At 42.9% G+C, this 24,218-nt stretch overlaps 2 protein-coding genes across 5 annotated transcripts in view; one reads left to right on the plus strand and one right to left on the minus strand.

Moving 5' to 3' along the window:
* The window catches only part of LOC115205457 (F-BAR and double SH3 domains protein 1-like), a 28,426-nt gene extending 19,101 nt beyond the window's left edge, over nucleotides 1-9,325 (plus strand). For 2 of the 4 annotated variants that reach the window (XM_029771449.1, XM_029771450.1), the window contains exon 7: nucleotides 896-1,251. In XM_029771449.1, the coding sequence (XP_029627309.1) occupies nucleotides 896-946 (51 nt within the window). In that variant the 3' untranslated portion in view covers nucleotides 947-1,251. Of the gene's footprint in view, nucleotides 1-895; nucleotides 1,252-2,832; nucleotides 2,851-9,242 lie in introns of those variants that run through there. The other 2 variants (XR_003880617.1, XR_003880618.1) reach the window with 2 other exon arrangements.
* On the minus strand, nucleotides 9,196-22,579 carry LOC115205033 (nascent polypeptide-associated complex subunit alpha, muscle-specific form-like). Its single transcript, XM_029770593.1, has 6 exons — nucleotides 22,468-22,579; nucleotides 17,134-17,375; nucleotides 13,141-13,206; nucleotides 12,970-13,033; nucleotides 11,267-11,467; nucleotides 9,196-11,005 (listed from the first exon to the last, which is right to left on the minus strand). The coding sequence occupies exons 2-6, from the start codon at nucleotides 17,330-17,332 to the stop codon at nucleotides 9,196-9,198; spliced, it is 2,340 nt and encodes a 779-aa protein (XP_029626453.1). The 5' UTR covers nucleotides 17,333-17,375; nucleotides 22,468-22,579.
* Nucleotides 22,580-24,218: the final 1,639 nt, after the last annotated feature.

The raw sequence follows: 24,218 nt of genomic DNA on the forward strand, positions 1-24,218 counted from the left end.
AGTAAGGCTGGGTAGGACTGGGTAGTGTTGAGTAGGACTGGCTAGTGTTGGGCAGGGCTGGGTAGAGCTGGGTTGGGCAGGGCTGGGGAGTGATGGGTAGGTTTGGGTAGGACGGGGTAAGACCGGGTAGGATTGGGTCGGGCTGGGTAGTGTTGAGTAGGGCTGGGTAGGGTTGGGCTGGGCAGGACTGGGTAGTGTTGGGTAGCACTGGGTAGGGCTGGGTAGTGTTGAGAAGGGCTGGGTAGGACTGGGTAGTGTTGACCAGGGCTGGGTAGGATTGGGTAGGGTTGGGCAGGGCTGGGTAGGGTTGAGCGGGGCTGGGTAGGATTGGGTAGGGCTGGGCAGGGCTGTGTAAGACTGGGCAGGGCATGGTAGGGATGGGTAGATATGGATAGGGAAGGGCTGGGCTTCCCAGCCCTTCCCTACCCAGCCCTACTCAACACTAACCAGCCCTACTCCCTACCCAGCCCTACTCAGAGCAGGGCTGGGTGTGGCAGGGCGGGGCTGGGCAGGGCTGGTTAGGGATGGGTAGGACTGGGTAGGGCAGTGCTGGGCTGGGTGGGGAGGCTGGGTAGGTCTGGATAGGGTTTGTGCCGCTTCCTCATTTTCTTATCATATCCTTATTTGTGGTGTCCTATCATCTTGATTGAATTTTGAAGCATAAAGCGAGATGGCTCAGTTTTTCAGTCATTATATTATGCTCCGTAAGCGTGAACATGCTCTTAAATCTTTTCAGTTGATCAAATCTTCATGTAGTTTCTATTGTCTGCTGAATGCCCTCACTAAAGCTCAAAATGCACTATTACTGTAGTTTGAATGTTTTGTAAAACTACATTGTCTCTTTTGAAGCGTTTCATCTGTTTGTCTGTCTTTATTCATTGTTTTGTTGTCCCAGACAAGGGCTCCCCCTCTTCCCCCGACTCAGAGACACTCCCCCATGCCCTGAGGAAGCATGTGTGGGGGAGTGTTCAGAAGAGACAGAGTGGACACCACAGGAGAGTCTTGTGCCTTCACCGAAAGGCTGAAACACAACATCACAGGGACTTGTACAGTATGTAGCTACCAGGTGAGCTTTGTCTCTTCCTGACAGGCTACACTATTTTTGAAAGTCAGTATTCTTGTATTGTTTACGTGATAATATGTCAAAAAACATGGATTCATCTGTCTCTGAGCTTCAGGGACATCATTCACCAGTTTTCAGAAGTATTAAACTATCTTAAAGAAAGGAGGACCAAGGCACTCTTCATATAATAGATTAAAATGCCTTTATTAGTATGGCATGTTCAATAGAAACAATGTTTTTAAAAATCCGACGCGTTTTGGCTGCATGGCCTTCATCAGGGAGTACAAAGAAATAATACAAAGTTCTCTTTTTAACAGCTTTTCCAATTAGCTCTAATTTGAAGAGGGAGTGGTTACAAGATTGATTGGACACACCAGGATTTTAAAAACATTGTTTCTATTGAACATGCCATACTAATAAAGGCATTTTAATCAATTATATGAAGAGTGCCTTGGTCCTCCTTTCTTTTTGAAGACCAACTCAACCCTTTTACCAAAGAGCACCTTCTGTCTACCAACATTTACTTTTGTGTCCCTTAGTAGCGCTTCCTTTCTTCCTCTTTCTACTATTAAACTATCTTGTAGGAAGTGATGTTTGTAATTTGTGTATGATAAGATACAGGGTTATTTGAGATCCTGTAGAAATGTTCAGTTTTGCACTTCAAATAAGCTTGTGCCTGATGTTTTTTAGCTTTAATGTACTGTATTAATTCTACAGTAGTAAACCATATATAATGTACTGTATTAATTCTACAGTAGTAAACCATATATAATGTACTGTATTAATTCTACAGTAGTAAACCATATATAATGTACTGTATTAATTCTACAGTAGTAAACCATATATAATGTACTGTATTAATTATACAGTAGAAAACCATATTCTACATGTCCTATTTCCATGAAAACCAGAATCAAACATGGACACTGAGATGTATTAAATAATCTTCCTGGTGGGTTTGTGCTTGTTAATATTTTACTTCAACCATCCTGTAATTCTGAGGTATCAGAACAAAATGCTCTAACAGTACCACATTGGGTTAAGTCCACCGCAACAGTTAGTCATACGAACAACAAAGGTCAAATGCATAGCTTTAATATATACTTAGTTTGATTCCTTAAGAATTGTTCATTGTACAGCTGCATTTTCACATTTGAGACTACTCAAATCATCAGGTTGTTGATTAGTAGTATGCATATAATATATATGTTTTCCTCATGAGTTATTTCCAGCTTCGGTCAATGAAGACACATGCAATATATGATTCTAAGGCCATTACAAACACATTTAAATATAGTTTACACTCAATGGACACAGTGTAAGACTAAGGAGTTAGATCATTACTGTGAATTGATAATGCATGTAGCAGCCATGACCAGCAGAGGAGACCACATCCTGGTAACACGTGACGATTCCTGTATGTAACGATTCCTTCGATTCCACAAAAATAATACTTTGGTGTGCTTTTGTTTGCCAGTTCATTTGAAAACATGAAATCTTCATTGAAATCAGTCATATTCTGTGCTTAGCAGCGCTATAACCAGATATAGTACCATTCACATATGGAGTTACAGTACTGTTCGCTGGTGAAACATTTATGACTGTGACATACAGTCAGATATATACAGCAGTAAGCTTTCGATTTCTTGACCATTTCACATCTATGATGTATATTAAAGTAAACATGTCTAATGCATATAAACGCCATTATGTTAGTTGTTCTTTATTGCGTATTATAATATTTTCAATGTTGATACTATCTCTACAAGGTTAGGGCTCCCGAGTGGCGCAGTGGTCTAACACACTGCATCACAGTACAAGAGACGTCACTGCAGTACCTGGTTTGAATCCAGACTACATCACATCCAGCCGTGATTGGGAGTCCCATAGGGCGGCGCACAATTCGCCCGGGGTAGGCCGTCATTGTAAATAAGAAGTTGTTCTTAACTGACTTGCCTCGTTAAATAAAAGGTTCAATAAAAATAAAAAGGTTACACCAACAATCACAATCACTCTGATCAGCCTTTACATTCAGAAGTTACACCTGTTACACCAACAATCACAATCACTCTGATCAGCCTTTACATTCAGAAGTTACACCTGTTACACCAACAATCACAATCACTCTGATCAGCCTTTACATTCAGAAGTTACACCTGTTACACCAACAATCACAATCACTCTGATCAGCCTTTACATTCAGAAGTTACACCTGTTACACCAACAATCACAATCACTCTGATCAGCCTTTACATTCAGAAGTTACACCTGTTACACCAACAATCACAATCACTCTGATCAGCCTTTACATTCAGAAGTTACACCTGTTACACCAACAATCACAATCACTCTGATCAGCCTTTACATTCAGAAGTTACACCTGTTACACCAACAATCACAATCACTCTGATCAGCCTTTACATTCAGAAGTTACACCTGTTACACCAACAATCACAATCACTCTGATCAGCCTTTACATTCAGAAGTTACACCTGTTACACCAACAATCACAATCACTCTGATCAGCCTTTACATTCAGAAGTTACACCTGTTACACCAACAATCACAATCACTCTGATCAGCCTTTACATTCAGAAGTTACACCTGTTACACCAACAATCACAATCACTCTGATCAGCCTTTACATTCAGAAGTTACACCTGTTACACCAACAATCACAATCACTCTGATCAGCCTTTACATTCAGAAGTTACACCTGTTACACCAACAATCACAATCACTCTGATCAGCCTTTACATTCAGAAGAGGAAGACAGTCATTTAACCTGGTATTTCCTTTCTTGACAAATAATAATAAAGTATTTAGTCACATCAAAACCATTTTCTAAGTGCAATGCATCTGTAGTAAATGAAAACAGATGTGATCAGTTTCAAGCAAAACTAGATTAAATAATCTGGTATCAAGAGTTTCACATAATTTCCATAATTCAAATTCAACTCAGGAATATTGTCATCGTATGGCTAAAACCGTATTCTCTGGCTAATAAGGACATATCTGTCGTGCAAGAAAATGAACACAGCCTTAATGCCCTGATGACATTGAACATCATATCACACTGAAATCCCATTGGTTCTTTGTTAAAATGATGAAGTGCAGCAATAAGGAATTGGAGTCAACGAGAGAGAAGAGGTGAGGCGTATGTTGTATGTCTATGAGAGAAACACAGTTCACTACTATGGATCAGGGTCCTATTCATTATGATACACCATAGCAAATGTTTTGCAACAGAAAATAAAAACAAGCGTTTCTAACTGGACAAATTCAGGTAGGTCCCTCCCTGTTTCAACCCAATTGCTTCTGTTTGGTTCCTAGTAAATACAACCCTGGAAGCATATGTTTCTATTCAGGACTACACATTATTATGTAGTCCAGTGGGAATATTGAAGCCATCCTGACACAAAACAAATTACCACTACAGATAAAATACCATCCTAATGATGTATATTTATCAACTGCAGTGCTGGCCTATGGTTTCTATATGAATAAGACTTAAGCGTGTATGCTGCTACTGTATGCTTCCAAGTAAACAACATAACATATTCTAGTACCTTAAACATACATTCTAAAGTCATTAGCTAAAAGCACTATTCAGACTGAAACATTTTGGAGTATTTGTTACGGTTGGTTAAGGACTAGCTTTTGGTTTTTTAGTTTTCTCTGAGAATATCAAAAAGTGACATAACTATCCTCTGTATCACGTCACTGTACCATACCCAGCACAACATTTCTCAGGGCAGGGAAACTTCTGTCCCACTGTACACATAACAACTTAATAAGATTGGACACAGCTGAGTCAATGGAAGAATAGATGTTTCAAATTGATCTAAGATGGACTTTTGGTCTCTCAGTCTTTTAGTCTACACAGACAGTGAATCCACAAGCTAGAATCTAGAAGCTCAGATAGCAGAATCATTTTTGGCTGTATCAATACCCTTGATGATAATATGTCCTAGATGACACTTGGGACTAGATTAAATTGAATCCGTATTGCTGAAGTTCAGTGCTATAGTGCAAATCAAATGTAAAGACTGCATATGTCGACTCAATCGGAAATTAACTTTGAATTTCAAGCGCGCTATAGCACGGACCTTCGCCGATACGGATTGAATCGAGCCCCTGGTAACATTTTATCGTACCAAAATGGGTCCTCTGATTTGCAAGATGACAGGGAAAGCATGTGGTTGTATAGGTAGAGCAACAGCCAGTGGTGACTAGATCAAAACCTGGAGTTAACCAACTCAAAGGCATTTTCTGCCTCTAATTTCATAGTATGTAGTAGAGTTACAGACCAGACTGACAAGTAGCTAGGCTACACAGATATTACCCATTGTTTTCTGTTGGTCGACTTACACTGTGGTATAGTTGATTGTTGTTGGGGTGTAGTTGATTGTTGTGGCGGGTGTAGTTGATTGTTGTTGGGGGTGTAGTTGATTGTTGTTTGGGGTATAGTTGATTGTTGTTGGGGGTATAGTTAATTGTTGTTGGGGATATAGTTGATTGTTGTTGGGGGTATAGTTGATTGTTGTGGCGGGTGTAGTTGATTGTTGTTGGAGGTATAGTTGATTGTTGTTGGGGGTGTAGTTGATTGTTGTTGGGGGTATCGTTGATTGTTGTTGGGGGTATCGTTGATTGTTGTTGGGGGTATAATTGATTGTTGTTGGGGGTATAGTTGATTGTTGTTGGGGGTATAGTTGATTGTTGTTGGGGATATAGTTGATTGTTGTGGCGGGTGTAGTTGATTGTTGTTGGGGTGTAGTTGATTGTTGTTGGGGTATACAGTGGGGCAAAAAAGTATTTAGTCAGCCACCAATTGTGCAAGTTCTCCCACTTAAAAAGATGAGAGAGGCCTGTAATTTTCATCATAGGTACACTTCAACTATGACAGACGTGAGAAAAAAAATCCAGAAAATCACATTGTAGGATTTTTTATGAATTTATTTGCAAATTATGGTGGAAAATAAGTATTTGGTCAATAACAAAAGTTTATCTCAATACTTTGTTATATACCTTTTGTTGGCAGTGACACAGGTCAAACGTTTTCTGTAAGTCTTCACAAGGTTTTCACACACTTTGCTGGTATTTTGGCCCATTCCTCCATGCAGATCTCCTCTAGAGCAGTGATGTTTTGGGGCTGTCGCTGGGCAACACGGACTTTCAACTCCCTCCAAAGATTTTCTATGGGGTTGAGATCTGGAGACTGGCTAGGCCAATCCTGACCTTGAAATGCTTCTTACGAAGCCACTCCTTCGTTGCCCGGGCGGTGTGTTTGGGATCATTGTCATGCTGAAAGACCCAGCCACGTTTCATCTTCAATGCCCTTGCTGATGGTAGGCTTTGTTACTTTGGTCCCAGCTCTCTGCAGGTCATTCACTAGGTCCCCCCGTGTGGTTCTGGGATTTTTGCTCACCGTTCTTGTGATCATTTTGACCCCACGGGGTGAGATCTTGCGTGGAGCCCCAGATCGAGGGAGATTATCAGTGGTCTTGTATGTCTTCCATTTCCTAATAATTGCTCCCACAGTTGATTTCTTCAAACCAAGCTGCTTACCTATTGCAGATTCAGTCTTCCCAGCCTGGTGCAGGTCTACAATTTTGTTTCTGGTGTCCTTTGACAGCTCTTTGGTCTTGGCCATAGTGGAGTTTGGAGTGTGACTGTTTGAGGTTGTGGAGAAGTGTCTTTTATACTGATAACAAGTTCAAATAGGTGCCATTAATACAGGTAACGAGTGGAGGACAGAGGAGCCTCTTAAAGAAGAAGTTACAGGTCTGTGAGAGCCAGAAATCTTGCTTGTTTGTAGGAGACCATATACTTATTTTCCACCATAATTTGCAAATATATTCATTAAAAATCCTACAATGTGATTTTCTGGATTTTTTTCTCTCATTTGCCTGTCATAGTTGACGTGTACCTATGATGAAAATTACAGGCCTCTCTCATCTTTTTAAGTGGGAGAACTTGCACAATTGGTGGCTGACTAAATACTTTTTGCCCCACTGTAGTTGATTGTTGTTGGGGGTATAGTTGATTGTTGTTGGGGATATAGTTGATTGTTGTTGGGGGTATAGTTGATTGTTGTTGGGGATATAGTTGATTGTTGTTGGGGATGTAGTTGATTGTTGTTGGGGGTATCGTTGATTGTTGTTGGGGGTGTAGTTGATTGTTGTTGGGGGTATCGTTGATTGTTGTTGGGGATGTAGTTGATTGTTGTTGGGGGTATCGTTGATTGTTGTTGGGGGTATAGTTGATTGTTGTTGGAGGTATAGTTGATTGTTGTTGGGGGTATAGTTGATTGTTGTTGGGGGTATCGTTGATTGTTGTTGCGGGTATAGTTGATTGTTGTTGGGAGTATCGTTGATTGTTGTTGGGGGTATTGTTGTTGGGGGTATCGTTGATTGTTGTTGGGGGTATAGTTGATTGTTGTTGGGGGTATTGTTGTTGGGGGTGTAGTTGATTGTTGTTGGGGGTGTAGTTGATTGTTGTTGGGGGTATCGTTGATTGTTGTTGGGGGTATTGTTGTTGGGGGTGTAGTTGATTGTTGTTGGGGGTATAGTTGATTGTTGTTGGGGGTATAGTTGATTGTTGTTGGGGGTGTAGTTCATTGTTGTTGCGGGTATAGTTGATTGTTGTTGGGGGTATCGTTGATTGTTGTTGGGGGTATCGTTGATTGTTGTTGGGGGTGTAGTTGATTGTTGTTGGGGGTATAGTTGATTGTTGTTGGGAGTATCGTTGATTGTTGTTGGGGGTATTGTTGTTGGGGGTATCGTTGATTGTTGTTGGGGGTATAGTTGATTGTTGTTGGGGGTATTGTTGTTGGGGGTGTAGTTGATTGTTGTTGGGGGTGTAGTTGATTGTTGTTGGGGGTATCGTTGATTGTTGTTGGGGGTATTGTTGTTGGGGGTGTAGTTGATTGTTGTTGGGGGTATAGTTGATTGTTGTTGGGGGTATAGTTGATTGTTGTTGGGGGTGTAGTTCATTGTTGTTGCGGGTATAGTTGATTGTTGTTGGGGGTATCGTTGATTGTTGTTGGGGGTGTAGTTGATTGTTGTTGGGGGTATAGTTGATTGTTGTTGGGAGTATCGTTGATTGTTGTTGGGGGTATCGTTGATTGTTGTTGGGGGTGTAGTTGATTGTTGTTGGGGGTGTAGTTGATTGTTGTTGGGGGTATAGTTGATTGTTGTTGGGGGTATCGTTGATTGTTGTTGGGGGTATCGTTGATTGTTGTTGGGGGTGTAGTTGATTGTTGTTGGGGGTATCGTTGATTGTTATTGGGGGTGTAGTTGATTGTTGTTGGGGGTGTAGTTGATTGTTGTTGGGGGTATTGTTGATTGTTGTTGGGGGTATCGTTGATTGTTGTTGGGGGTATAATTGATTGTTGTTGGGGGTATAGTTGATTGTTGTTGGGGGTGTAGTTGATTGTTGTTGCGGGTGTAGTTGATGGTTGTTGGAGTGTGGTTGATGGTTGTTGGGGGTATAGTTGATGGTTGTTGGGGGTATAGTTGATGGTTGTTGGGGGTATAGTTGATTGTTGTTGGGGGTATAGTTGATTGTTGTTGGGGGTATAGTTGATGGTTGTTGGGGGTATAGTTGATGGTTGTTGGGGGTATAGTTGATGGTTGTTGGGGGTATAGTTGATTGTTGTTGGGGTTATAGTTGATTGTTGTTGGTGTAGTCTGTGAGGCCTGGGCTTGCACTGTCTGGTTATAATAGGAGTTGTATTGTAGCTGTGCTGTTAGTCACATTATACAAGCGTTTAAGATCAATCCATCTGGATGGTGCCAGTGCTTACCTAACCACAACTGGTCTAGATCAATGAATAAATCACAGCCTTGCTGGTATGACCCCGTCGTTTTAAAGCCATGTCACTTCATAGTTGGTGGCAGACAGTCTCAGCCAGCCTGGCATGGTGTACTCAGTTCAGTTTTGACATGGCATGGTGTACTCAGTTCAGTTTTGACCTGGCATGGTGTACTCAGTTCAGTTTTGACATGGCCTGGTTGGTTTACCTCTGTAGTATTGCTATATATCCATTTGTCCTTGTCACAGTTGGGCGTGAACAGTCTCTCTCTCTCTTTCTTTCTCTCTCTCTCTCTCTCTGTGTCTCTCTCTCTTTCTCACCACTTGTGCTGACTGTGTACTGATCTCCTCTTTTCCTTCACAGACACGCCCTCCTCCTCCTGGCTGACCCGACAGTTCTTTATGTCCTCCATCTCCACCTCATCCTCCTTCTCCTCCTCTGGGGGGCTCTGAGCCACAGCAGGGTCCTCCTTCTCCCCCTTCACCACATCAGCCATACACACCCCAGAGACTTCCCTCTGACTGTCCGGACTGGCGTTGACTATGGCAACACTACCCACCTCCAGCTTCTTCTCTAGAGGGCTTCCACTTTCCACTTTTATTGGAGTCATGGTGGCGGAGACTTTCATGTGGTCCACAGTGGGGGAGAGTTTCACAGTGGCCACAGTGGGAGAGACTTTGTCTGCCTTGTGTTCTGGCCCTTTCATGGTGGCTGTGGCTGAGGTCGTGAAGGGAGAAGAGGAGGGTGAGGTTAGGTCCACCTTGACTAAAGTAGTAGTATTCCTTAGAATGCTATGAGGAGCTATAGGGGACACCATTAAGGGGGCAGGGGAGACTTTTCTGGAGGACAGGGCAGGGGAGACTTTTCTGGAGGACAGGGCAGGGGAGACATTTCTGGGGGACAGGGCAGGGGAGACATTTCTGGGGGACAGGGCAGGGGAGACTTTTCTGGAGGACAGGGCAGGGGAGACATTTCTGGGGGACAGGGCAGGGGAGACTTTTCTGGAGGACAGGGCAGGGGAGACATTTCTGGGGGACAGGGCAGGGGAGACATTTCTGGGGGACAGGGCAGGGGAGACTTTTCTGGAGGACAGGGCAGGGGAGACATTTCTGGGCGACAAGGCAGGGGAGACTTGCATGGGGGTAGGGGTGGGGGAGAGATTTAAAGGAGTAGTATTGGAGGACACTTTTCTGGAGGACAGGGAAGGGGAGAGATTTAAGGAGGTAGGGGAGGGGGACACCATTCTGGAGGACAGGGCAGGGGAGAGATTTAAGGAGGTAGGGGAGGGGGACACCATTCTGGAGGACAGGGCAGGGGAGAGATTTAAGGAGGCAGTGGTAGGGGAGACTTGTATAGGGGTAGGGGAGGTTTGTACAGGGGTAGGGGTAGGGGAGGCTTGTACAGGGGTAGGGGAGGTTTGTACAGGGGTAGGGGAGGCTTGTACAGGGGTAGGGGTAGGGGAGGCTTGTACAGGGGTAGGGGTTGGGGAGGTTTGTACAGGGGTAGGGGAGACATTTAAGGGGCTAGGGGCAAGGTTAGTAGGGGAGCCTGGGGTAAGTGGGAATATTTCAGGGGTCATGGGGGTGACTTGTACTGGGGTGGTGATGGGGGATTCTTGTACCGGGGGCGTTAAGGGGGAAACTCCTGCTGGACTCGTGTTGGGAGAGACCGGTTCGAGAGTCTCTGTGGGGGACACTATAAAAGTGACTCTAGTGGGGGACATCTTAACAGGGGCCATCTCAGTGTCGTCAGGTGCAGCAGAGCCCATGCTGGGCTGGGACGACAGGGCCTTCACAGGGCTGGAGGTCTGCACTGGAGCAGTCTTCAACGGATCATTGAAGAGGGGTTCCTCTTCCACCACGGGCTGGCTCAGTGGCACTTTGACCCCCACTGGATCACTGCCTCTGCGCAGCGAGAACAGGACTAGACTCTTCTTCCGCTTGGCCGCGGTGGCCACCACACCGTTTGTTGTCTCTGTTTTGACGTCTTTGAACATGCTCTGCAGGTTGTACCCCTCCTTCCTCTGGGGGTCCTCCTCATCCCCTTTCTCACTATCCAGGGCCTCCGATTGGTCCAACTGGTTGCCGGACCCCTGATCCTTCTTGTCCATGTGGGTGACTCGGAACCTGTAGGTATGCGGACATCAGATAGTACTGTACATCACCACGATGAGAACCCTTAGATAGCATAACCGTACACATGTAAAGTACTTTAACACAAACACAAAGGCCTCTGAATTCTCTGAATCCTAAATCCCGTTAGAAAACACAAAGTAGTGTGACAAGAGAGACTACAAATGTGTTCTCAATGGTTTACCTGGCAAAAACAAATGAAATAAATAAAGATGAATGTATTGTGTTGTCAAACACCCGTTCAGTGTGACTCACCTTCCCACAGCGAACACAGTGGACTCTCTCCTCTCTCCTGGCGTTCTCGGCTTATTGGTCCGAGGCACACGGCTCAGGCGGCGGGCCTTCTTGGACCGCCCTTGCACACAGAGTGTGCAGGACTTATGGTCGAGCTGAGCGCCAGAGTGCACTGTGTGGTGATGAGGTGGAATACCCCCCAGGCTCTCTTTGCGCAGTAATCTTTTGGAAAGACAATGAAATACCCATTCAGTCAGGCATGTTTATTTTCCATTTCATTTCCAAACTCGGTCCTGGGGACCCCAAGGGGTGCACCGCGTGTGTTTTGGTTTTTGTCCTAGCACTACACAGCTGATTTAATTAATCAAAGCTCGATGATTAGTTGATTATTTGAATCAGCTGTGTAGTGCTAGGGCAAAAACCAAAACATGCACCCCTTGGGGTCCCGAGGAGCGTGTCTAGGAAACACTCTAGACCATGACTAAGCAAAAACATCAAAAGACATCTTTCTAAGCATCTAAACGCCATTTCTAAGCATCTGGTTTATAGTAGCATATTTGTTGTAGTCTGCCTGTGAAATAAGAGTCTCTAGGGTGATCCATCAGTCTCTCTGTTCCCCTCTCTGGCCGCCTCTGTCTGTGACCTCCCTCCCATAAGGACTGCAGCATCTCTGGGGAGTCCTGTAGCTGTACTGCTGCTGTAGCTGGCTGAGAGAGGAGAGTGTGGGAAGAATACCAACGAACGCCACGGCCCTGTAGGCTGCTGTCAGTCTGAGAGCACTATCTTGGTAAACAGACAGGAACACTAAATCCCTCACCCTAGAGGTGCCAAGTAAGAACATGTATCTAATTAACAAGCATAAATCTCTCCAATATACTAGTAGCACATCAGTTATATTATCACAGCACACCACTGGGTTTGCTTCTCTAAAATGCCCTTGATCATCTCTACCTAGAATGCTTGATATGGATGTGAGGAGAAGCACGTTGGTAGAGTGCAGTAGTAGCATACTATGTAGGGAGACTATTTGTCTGTTTGCCTCACAACAAGGCAGTAAAGATCAGGTCCTGTATCCACAAAGAGTCTCAGAGTATGAGTTTAAGTTCAAAATAAATCAGATTGTATGGACAGATCATAGATCAGCACTCCTACTCAGACACTTTGTGGTTACGGGCCTAGATCCCATAACAGAGTTGTTGAGACCAAGACAACATTAAGCCAGGTGACCCCATGGGACAGATAGCCCAAGGACACACTGCATAGCGCAGGAACAGAGAGGCTGGGCACCCCACTCCATAGCTACCCTCTAGTCCCAGCATAAATACAAGCCACACAATACACTGACTTTCTCCAGACTCTGCCTGACTGCCACAGGCACATAGAAATATAGGCTACACCCATTGTTGTGGCCTCTCTGAAAACACAACAGCCTAAAGCAGGGGGAACCCCTGTAGTACAGTACAGGAGACCTGCATTTAAACCATATGCATTATGTACCACAGAAAAACTGGTTTGTTCCAGAGAAAAATAAACTAGGATTATATTACTTGAGAGGAGTTGGTGCTGTTATGGAGTAAGGTGCTTGTTTACCTTAGCTCTGCACGAAAATACTTTCGCCAAGGGTGATAATAACACGCTGGAGTAAGACGAGGTGAATGTAAATCTACTTACACAAAAAGACATTATAACTAAGCAAAAGAAAAGTTGATCTTAGCAATACGTACCTAGGATCATGATGTTGACATATATCCTGTTTTCCTAGCATATCCTTGAAGGCTTCCATGTTAGCTAGAAGGTAGAACACAAACATTACACACTTTTGCTAAGCACAATTTAAATTGCAGTATTTAAGTGCCAAAAGTATTGACAAAATGTAGTATCTATTAAGTTATTGCCTTCATTTTCAATGATGCACTTCAGGATTTGTTCAACGGTGTCTTGATTGTCCTCTTCTTCATCATCTGTAATATATGAAAGCTTGTCTGACGAAGCAGCTTGCCCCCAAGCGTGCTTCATCATAATTTAAGATTATTAAAGGAAATTCTCAAAGTTATTGACCTGGACCGTTTTTCCTTAGTTCAATGAAAGGAGCATATTTCTGTTTGTTTGTATGCTTTCAAGAGATTCTACTTCCTTTAAAGTTGTTTACTTCCACTGAGGCCCATGGTTTTCAAGTACCCATTAAATAAATACTAATTCAATATGGGAAATATTACTTCTTCATGAGTGTTCAGTGTTTATATTGGACTGAATTTAATTCAAGCTGAAATAACATCCTCTAACCTAAAGAGTACAGTTTCCTGCTTGGTAAATGGCCAAGGGCCTTTGGATAAAGACAGACATGTCCGAAAAACGTCACATATACCACTTGTATCTGCCAAAAAATCAATCATGGACACTTAGCTTCTCCAAGCCATATCCCTGACTCTGCTGTTGTTCCCATTGTGACTACTAAAACCTACCCAAACCAGAAACCGTGGATAGACGGCAGCATTCAGGCAAAACTGAAAACGCGAACCACCACATTTAATCATGGCAAGGTGACTGGGAATTTGGTCAAATACAAACAATGTAGTAATTCCCTCCGTAAGGCAATCAAACAGGCAAAACGTCAGTACAGAGAAAAAGTGGAGTCGCAATTCAACGGCTCAGACACGAGATGTATGTGGTAGGGTCAACAGATAACCACGGGTTACAAAGGGAAAACCAGCCATGTCGCGGACACCGATGTGTTGCTCCCGGACAAGCTAAATGTAACAGTGTAGGTTCCGTCCCTCTCTTCGCCCCAACCCGGACTCGAACCAGGGACCCTTGCACACATCAACAACTGACACCCACGAAGCATCGTTACCCATCGCGCCACAAACGCCACGGCCCTTGCAACGCAAGGGGAAACCCTACTTCAAGTCTCAGAGCGAGTGACGTCACTGATTGAAACACTATTAGCGCGCACCACCGCTAACTAACTAGCCATTTCACATCGGTTACACTCACCCCCCCTTTGACCTCCTCCTTTTCCGCAGCAACCAATTATCTGGGTCAACAGCATCAATGTAACAGTGTAGGTTCCATCCCTCTCTTCGCCCCAACCCGGGCTCGAACCAGGGACCCTTGCACGCATCAACAACTAGACACCCACGAAGCATCGTTACCCATCGCGCCACAAAAGCCACGGCCCTTGCAACGCAAGGGGAAACCCTACTTCAAGTCTCAGAGCGAGTGACGTCACCGATTGAAACGCTATTAGCGCGCACCACCGCTAACTAACTAGCCATTTCACATTGGTTACATAAACACCTTATTTTCCCGCTTTGAGGATAACACAGTGCCACTGGTCCCAAGGACTGTGGGCTCTCATTCTGTTCATTGACTATAGCTTAGCCTTAAACACCATAGTACCCTCCAAGCTCATCATTAAGCTTGGGGCCCTAGGTCTGAACCCTGTCCTGTGCAACTGGGTCCTGGACTTCCTGACGACCCGCCCCCAGGTTGTGAAGGAAGGAAACAACACCTCCACTTCGCTGGTCCTCAACACAGGGGCCCCACAAGGGTGCATGCTAAGCCCCCTCCTGTACTCCCTGTTCACCCATGACTGCATGGCCACGCATGCCTCCAACTCAATCATCAAGTTTGCAGACGACAGGCCTGATTACCAACAATGACAAAACAGTCTACAGGGAGGAGGTGAGGGCCCTGGTGGAGTGGTGCCAGGAAAATATCCTCTCCCTCAACGTAAACAAAATGAAGGAGCTGATCGTGGACTTCAGGAAACAGCAGAGGGAGCACACCCTTATCCACATTGACGGGACCGCAGGGGAGAAGGTGGAAAGCTTCAAGTTCCTCGGCATACACATCACTGACAAACTGAAATGGTCCACCCACACAGACAGCGTGGTGAAGGCGGCGCAACAGCGGATCTTCAAACTCAGGAGGCTGAAGAAATTTGGCTTGGCCCCTAAGACCCTCACAGACTTTTACAGATGCACAATTGAGAGCATCCTGTCAGGCTGTATCACCACCTGGTACGGCAACTGCACCGCCCCCCAACTGTAAGGCTCTCCAGAGAGTAGTGAGGTCTGCACATCGCATCACTGGGTGCACACTGCCTGCCCTCTAGGACACCTACAGCACCCGGTGTCACAGGAAGGCCAAAAAGATCATCATGGACAACAACCACCCGAGCCATGGCCTGTTCACCCCATTACCATCTAGAAGGCGAGGTCAGTACAGGTGCATCAAAGCTGGGACCTAGAGACTGAAAAACAACTTCTATCTCAAGGCCATCAGACTGTTAAATAGCCTTCGCGGCTACCACCTGGCTACTTAACGCTGCATCTTAGAGGCTGCTGCCCCATGTACATAGACATGGAATCACTGGTCACTTTAATAATAGAATACTAGTCACTTTAATAATGTTAACATACTGCTTTACTAATTTCATATGTATATACCAGAGGTGTGGACTCGAGTCACATGACTTGGACTCGAGTCAGACTAGAGTCACAAATATGACGACTTGCAACTCGACTTTGACTTTAACACCAATGACTCGTGATTTAACTTGGACTTGAGCCTTTTGACTCGAACTGACTTGATACCCTCCCCAAGCCCAAATATTAAAAATGATGCTATTAAAAAAAGTGTGCATCGCTTCAACTCTTCATTTTATGGATTACAGTTTGAATCGGACAGCAGCCAATCAAATTGTGCCAGCTGAGAAAAAGTTGCGCGTGGCAGGAACGTCGGCGGGTGAATTCAGATGGAGCGCTTGGAAAGATGACACCCAAAATTATTATTTTCGGATATAAAGACTATGCTGTATCAACAAAAAACATATTGCAACTTGCAAAACATGCGAGAAGAAAATGACAGAAGGAGGCGCACCAACTTCGTTCGACATTTGAAGCTGCACAAAGAACGGTACGTCGTGGCTAATATAGCCGACAGCTATATCATTCATAACTTTGCTAGTGTAGCATGTTGGCTAACGTAACGTTAAATCAATGAGCCTCCACACAGTCAGTCAGTGTGGGAACGTGATCATTGCACCCAAGATTGAGCTACAACTGGCTAGGCAGTTGGTAGCCTAAATCCTGCCTGATGTTACTGCTGGTCCTAAAGCCATTGACATATGTTTGCCTACTGTAACCACACACACACACACACTGTGTGTGAACATGGGGTGAACATTTCCATGGAAATATAAAGTTTTTATTTGGAAAATAATAAATATATTTTTAAAAGCATTCATGATTTGCGTAAATGTAATATACTGACTATTACTCTTGTTAAAAATATGAAATGGTATTACATTTGGTGAAGAGCACATTATGACTTGTTTAGGACTCGAAACTCAAAGTTTAGGACTTGAGACTTGTTGGTCTTGACTTGAGACTTGACTTGGGACTTGAGTGCTAAGACTTGAGACTTACTTGAGACTTACTTGAGACTTACTTGAGACTTACTTGAGACTTACTTGAGACTTACTTGAGACTTACTTGAGACTTACTTGAGACTTACTTGAGACTTACTTGAGACTTACTTGTGACTTACCTGCGACTTGTAAAACAATGACTTGGTCCCACCTCTGGATACTGTATTCTATTCTACTGTATTTTAATCATTGCCATTCCAACATTTTTATTTGTTAAAACAAATATATATATATAAATTTCTTAATTCCATTCTTATACTTTTAGATGTGTGTATTGTTGTGAATTATTAGATACTACTACACTGTCAGAGCTAAGAACACAAGCATTTCGCTACACCTGCCATAACATCTGCTAAATATGTGACCAATAAGACTTGATTTGACATCAATGGATAAATCAAAAGCCAATATACAGTATATATAAACACACTGACAGATCCTGGTAGATACCTACCATCCTTGTCTGGTCCCAGTTTCTGCTCACACTCGTCATCGTCCTCCTCCTCCCCAGTCCTGCAACGATAGCCCTTCTTCTTCAGCAGGTGGCAGACCAGAAAGCCCAGGAGGCCAGTGATGAAGAAGAAGAAGACCAGGAGGAAGATCATATATGGGGGAGGGGGTTCCCCCACTGTCGATGCCTCCAGGTCTGTCATCCCTCAAAAGGGTCTTCACTCGTCCTCTATCTGTAGCGTAGTCCTGTATAGCCAATGGGTACACACATATGTCCTGTAGAGTCAGTAACGTAACCATGAAGGAGGTTCCCCACATCAGAAGATGTCAACTCTTGATCCACTCAGCAGCATTGATGGGCCTGTGTGCCTGGTCTTGTAAGGCCATCTGAGTCTCCTGTCATCATGTTGTGACTAGATAATCCCTGTTCTCAACTTCCTGTGCGTACCACTGGCTAGAGAGAACGTTATCTATCTCAGCAGGCAGAGAGAGCTGAGCCTGGTGGTACACACCTTTGGATGATTTTTTACTGAGCATCTTAGCCCACACTCACTCACTCACACACCGTGCTAAATTCTACAGGCCAAGAAGTGGGAATTTCATCAACCACTCATTAATTATTATTTTGTTGTATAGTACTTGATAGTTTGTAAAACCTGGTCGACAAAATATCGCAATGTTTGTACTACAATGTTATGATGAGCAATGAAGGGTAATGCTTCTGCTTACAGAGGAAATTGGTATATATTTTTGGTGTGCCTTCAGAAAGTATTCATACCCCTTGACTTATTCCACAATTGGTTTTGTTACAGCCCGAATTCAAAATGGATTAAATGTTTTTCTCACCCATCTACACACAATACCCCATAATGACAAAGCGAAAACATGTTTTTAGAAATGTTTTCAAATGTATTCAAAATTAAATACAGAAATATCTAATTTGCATAAGTATTCACACCCCTGAGTCAATTACATGTCAGAATCACCTTTGGAAGGGATTACAGGTCTGAGTCTTTCTGGGTAAGTTTCTAAGAGATTTTCACACCTGGATTGTACACTATTTGCACATTATTCTTTTTAAAATTCTTCAAGCTCTATCCAGTTGTTTGTTGATCATTGCTAGATTGCCATTTTCAAGTCTTGCCATAGATTTTCAAGCCGATTTAAGTCAAAATTGTAACTAGACCACTTGGGAACATTCAATGTCGTCTTGGTAAGCAACTCCAGTATATATTTGGCCTTGTGTTTTAGGTTATTGTCCTGCTGAAAGGTGAATGTATCTCCCAGTGTCTGTTGAAAAGCAGACTGAAACAGGTTTTCCGGTTGGATTTTGCCTGTGCTTAGTTATATTCCGTTTCTTTTTATCCTAAAAACTCCCTTGTCCTTGCCGATGAGAAGCATACTCATAACATGATGCAGCCACCACTATGCTTGAAAATATGAAGAGTGGTACTCAGTGATGTGTTGAATTTGCCCCAAACATAATGATTTGTATTCAGGACATAAAGTAAATATATTAGCCAATTTATAGCAGTTTTACTTTAGTGCCTTTTGCAAACAGGATGCATATTTTGGAATATTTTCACTCTGTCATTTAGGTTAGTATTGCGGAGTAACTACAATGTTGTTGATCCATCCACAATTTTCTCCTATCACACCCATTAAACTCTGTAACCATTTTAAAGTCACCATTGGCCTCATGGTAAAATCCCTGAATGGTTTCCTTCCTCTCCGGCAACTGAGTTAGGAAGGACACCTGTATCTTTGTAGTGACTTGATAGACCATCCAAAGTGTAATGAATAACTTCACCATACTCAAAGGGATATTCAATGTCATTTCACCCATCTACCAATAGGTGCCCTTTTTTTACCCCCTTTTTTCATGGTATCCAATTGGTAGTAGTTACAGTCTTGTCTCATCGCTGCAACCCCTGTATGGACTCGGGAGGCAAAGGTCAAGAGCCATGCATCCTCCGAAACCCAACCCAACCCAACCCAACCCAACCCAACCCAACCCAACCCAATAGAGGAAACACCATACACCTGGCGACCTGGTCAGCGTGCACTGCACCTGGCCCGCCACAGGAGTCACTAGTGCACGACAAGGATATCCCTCCCTAACGACGCTGGGCCAATTGTGCGCCGCCCCATGGGCCTCCCGGTCGCGGCTGGCTGCGACAGAGCCTGGGCTCGAACCCAGAATCTCTGGTGGCACAGCTAGCACTGCGATGCAGTGCCTTAGACCACAGCGCCCCCCGGGAGGCCCTTAGGTGCCCTTCTTGGCGAGGCATTAGAAAACCACCCTGGTCTTTGTGGCTTAATCTGTGTTTGAAAATAATTATTCGACTGAGAGACCTTACTGATAATTGTATGTGTGGGTACAGAGATGAGGTAGTCATTCAAAAATCATGTTAAACACTATTATTGCATGCACACAGATTCCATGCAACATATTAGGTCCCGTGTGGCTCAGTTGGTAGAGCATGATGTTTGCAATGCCAGGGTTGTGGGTTCGATTCCCACGGGGGACCAGTACAGAAAAAACATTTATGAAATGTATGCATTCACTACTGTAAGTCGCTCTGGATAAGAGTGTCTGCTAAATGACTAAAATGTAAAAATATTATGTGACTTGTTAAGCAAATCTTTACTCCTGAACATATTTAGGCTTGCCATAACAAAAGGGTTGAATACTTAAAATAAAATAAAACATAATTCCACCTTGGCATCATGGGGTATTATTGTGGACAGTGACACAACATTTCAATTGAATACATTTTAAATTCTGGCTGTAACACAACAAAATTTGGAAAAAGTCAAGGGGTGTAAATACTTTCTGAATGCGCTGTATAGAGCCTAGACACAACCAGAAAGCCCCTCACCTCAGCAGTTCAGACATATACTCCCTAGCAGATCCACCTTGCAGCACTAAAATAATATTTCCTGTGTATCTCTATAGAAATATAGTACATTCCCTTCTGGCTACTCTCCCAGCCTAACATGTTTACAATATGTGGGTGGAATTGGAAATGTATGGCAACTAATATCTCTGTAGACTGTACATTTCTGTTTATCTGTCCCTCTAAATTCTGCCTCTTACCAATCACTGGTCTAGTGTCACTGTTCCAAGAGGACAAGTCCTGTATACAGCTCTGTCATACTTACAGTACATCAATGTATAATATAGATTATCAATAAATCTGTTGAATTACAATGAGCTAATTTGCTAACATTGTATTTGCAGAAAAAAATGTCAGGAAACGACACAAGCCAATTGAAATATGAAGCAGAATATCTCTGCATCAGCATAAGCACAGAGAATCTTGAGGTGACTCAGCAATATAATGCCCTCCATCAGGAACACAAACAATGATGATTGTGTTTTTAAAGGCCCTGTCATTGTCGGGAAGCTCTGTACTCATATCAATACAAACAGCATTTTTCAGAGAGTGGAAAAAAATGTGATCCATTGCTAAGAATAGAAAGGGTCACTTGATTCAATTGAGCCATTGATTTTTATATGTGATGCCTGCGGTTGTCAGCAGTCTTTTTCCCATTATATTTCCATTTCAAAAACTCGCTACAAACTGGCCATTTGAATTCTTAGTCTGTCATATCAAATACAGTTGTAGAATCTTAATTTGAGACAGTTTGCTACAGCAGGAAAATAATCCTGCAGCAACAGAAAATGTGAATTATTATGTGTTTTATAATTAATGGACATTTTTGCAGGGGTTGAAACATTTTTTTGTAAGAGAAAGTGGAAATTACAAACTTCAGAAGCCTTTTTAAACATCAAATACACTACAAGATTAAAATGTCCTGCATTTACAGGAAAGTTCTCATTCAACAGGGTGATCAAATTAAGATCCCACAGCTGTATATGTGACCTCTACTCACCATGGCTGACTGTTTCCACATTCTGACCCTCCTCAGTGACATACAAATACATGACGTTTTGAATATCCGTTTCCTTTCAGATAACCTTTACTATATCTTCAACTGTGAAGAATGTACAGCTCTACTGTATTTGCATAACTGCATCAACATTAATTGTCTCAGTTCAAGTACAAGTTTAGTGCTACATGAGTGACCTTGATCTCAGTGATGACTACCTATCATGTTACTAGTCATATTACAGTTACTACATGAAGGCTACAGGCGTACACCATTTAGGCTATTATAAACTAAAGACAAGCAATGGACAGGCAAGACAGCTTCTAGGCAATGGGACAATGGCCACCGTAGCCTATTGGTAAGGCAGGGGACAGTTGAGCCACCTGAAAAAAATCATAAACTCTATTTAGGATATACTTAACCTATCGATCTTCCTATACTTTGTTAAACATTGAAACACTGTAGCCTATTTCAAGTTTAGTTGGATTTTGTAAAGTCTTGGCTCACTAGGCTATTCCTTAGTTATTTAAGCAATAAGGCCTGAGGGGGTGTGGTATATGGCCAATATACCACGGCTATTGGCCATATATCACAAACATATATCACAAACACAAGCCTTATTGCTATTATAAACTCTTTACCAACGTAATTAGAGCAGTAAAAATAAATGTTTTGTCATACCTGTGTTATATGGTCTGATATAGCACGGCAATCAGCCAATCAACATTCAGGGCTCGAACCACCCAGTTTATAATACACCTTTATACATTGATCATAGTGCCTCCTCTGTCGGACAGCATGTAGGAATTATCAAGTTCTACTTTTGTAAGCCTATCCTTTTAACAAAAACTAGTGAAGTCCGAAAATCAATCGTGACATGGTGGCCCGTAACTACAACGGTAGCCTAAATGAAAGACCCACAACAGAGAGAGTGACCACCCCGCAGTGCACTCCATCTTTTGCAAGGTTCAGGTGGCCTCATGGCCCATGATGACACATCTGCCCTTGGTATTTTAAATGCGCTAGTAGTTACTGTACGACATGCACACGTGATGGAATTTTGACAAGGACAAATATGACAACCCGATATTCTTGCTGAGTCTGGATCTGTCTGAGTCGGAACTTGACCGAGGATGCACTTGAGCGCCTGATACTGTAGCTCCATCATCGTGACTAAATCAGGCAGTCTACATAATTGATCAATGACACACTGCTGCGCTAAACTATATATATATATATATTAATTATAATCCTATAATATCATTCCCATAGTAATAATGTTTCCATCGCTGTGAATAACAACATTGTAGCAATTCATTTGCTGCATTATACGCTCCCAAGGTTCAATTGCTGACTTGAACAGACCATACGCCCATCGACAGTCTATAATGAACCGTTCCCTTTTATCATTATTTAACGAGTTGCAAAGCACCCTACTTACGTTCTTTCAGAAACATTATGAACCCGTAGTAAATGTGGATGCTATCCCGATAGGTGTGTGATCTCATAGAGTAAATCCATTGATATCCGCTACGGTTTTCTTCTGGCCAAACGAGAGCTGCTCTGGAGCAAACGGAGGGAAGGAGATTCTGCAAGTTATTTAAAGGGAAAATTGCAAAGACATATTGTGTAGCCGTTATTTTATTTTGAGGACAGATTTTTGAGGCTAGACTGTTACACTTTTACAATTCATCCAATTGGTCCAATTAATCTATGCTATTCAGTAAATAATTGAAAAAATCCCACATTTGAAAGTGAAGCATTGAATAACTGATTTCAAAAGCCTACATAATACCTACAAATGCTTAAATTTGTAAGATGTTTGAATCAATAGTTGTTCTAGTAGTCCAGTTAAAAATAAACAACAATATCTACATAGACAGGTGCATTAGACGTTAATCCAATAACTACAATGAGATGTTGTTTCTTGAAGAACACCCCCCTTAGAACAGAAGAGTTAAAGAGTAACTGGACAAGTTTACACATGATATGATTAAACTAAAGTGATATCAAGCTAGTTTTGTCAGCACCATGCATTATCCACATAAAGGGGAATCCATTTGAATAACCAGAAGGCTATGTGAAGGATATAGGCTAGTAAACACATCATATATATATCAAATTTGCTTACAATAAGTCACACTCATCATAAAAAGTGAACTACGATTTTTTTTTACTAAGCTCTGAAATTTTTCTTTCTCTCAACATTTGACCCATAATAAAAAAAAACAGCCGGACTGCCAGTCAGGACTGCCATGTGTAGCCAGGGAGAAAGTATAGCCTAGCTCCTAGCGGCTGTGATTGGTAGTACATTTCCCAAGCCGCTCTTTCTATCCCCGCCCCACAGACTGTATTGTATGGGACTGTCAGAGACGAAGAGGAAGAGAGGCCCAAATCGGCGGAGAAGCTGTCTCCCTCCAGCAGGTGGCGTTTTTTCGTTGTTTCGCCCACCAAGCGAGAAGTTTTTGTATGGGGGTCAATGAGAGTGTCAAGTTTTGTAAACAAAATAATTAATGGCTTATTTGCTATGTGAGGTTAATTTGATCGAATATACGTTTCGTAATCTTAAATTGTTTTGAGTGTACTGATATAAGTAGGACACATGACATCCCGGCAACTTTGAGAAAAAATTACTTTATGTCTGACTTGTCTCGAGATGGCTATGCATATTCATGACATGAGGCTAGTAGTATAGCGTCTCTCTCCATTGAATACAGGCGGTTGACCTCAACAATCCTAATTGAATATTTAAAACTAGATTACAATCTTCGTAACATTGCAAAAATCTGAAACTTTTTGTCCAAAACTGATGTATAGTAGATAAACTAATCCATCCATGATTTGACACTTCTAGATTAGACTACTGCAATGCTCTACTCTCTGGATACCTGGAAGAAGCACTAAATAAACTTCAGTTAGTGCTAAACCAGGCTGCTAGAATCTTGACGAGAACCCCAAAATTTGATCACATTACTCCAGTGCTAGCCTCTCTACACTGGTTTCCTGTTAAGGCTAGGGCTGATTTCAAGGTTTTGCTGCTAACCTACAAAGGCTTGCTACTACCTATCTCTCCGATTTGGTCCTGCCGCACATACCTACACATACGCTATGGTTACAAGACTCAGGCCTCCTTATTGTCCCTAGAATTTCTAAGTAAACAGCTGGAGGCAGGGCTTTCTCCTATAGATCAAC

This window comes from Salmo trutta, chromosome 13 (assembly GCF_901001165.1).
Source record: "Salmo trutta chromosome 13, fSalTru1.1, whole genome shotgun sequence".
NCBI lineage: Eukaryota > Metazoa > Chordata > Actinopteri > Salmoniformes > Salmonidae > Salmo > Salmo trutta.

Bases quoted from the DNA above. Each gene is read 5' to 3' on its own strand.
- LOC115205033 (XM_029770593.1), bottom strand. From the start codon at position 17,332: ATGACAGACCTGGAGGCATCGACAGTGGGGGAACCCCCTCCCCCATAT. The intron at 11,468-12,969 runs GTACGTATTGCT...TCTTTCCAAAAG, and splicing joins TGTCAACATCATGATCCTAG to ATTACTGCGCAAAGAGAGCC. The intron at 11,006-11,266 runs GTGAGTCACACT...GCATACCTACAG, and splicing joins ACTGTGTTCGCTGTGGGAAG to GTTCCGAGTCACCCACATGG.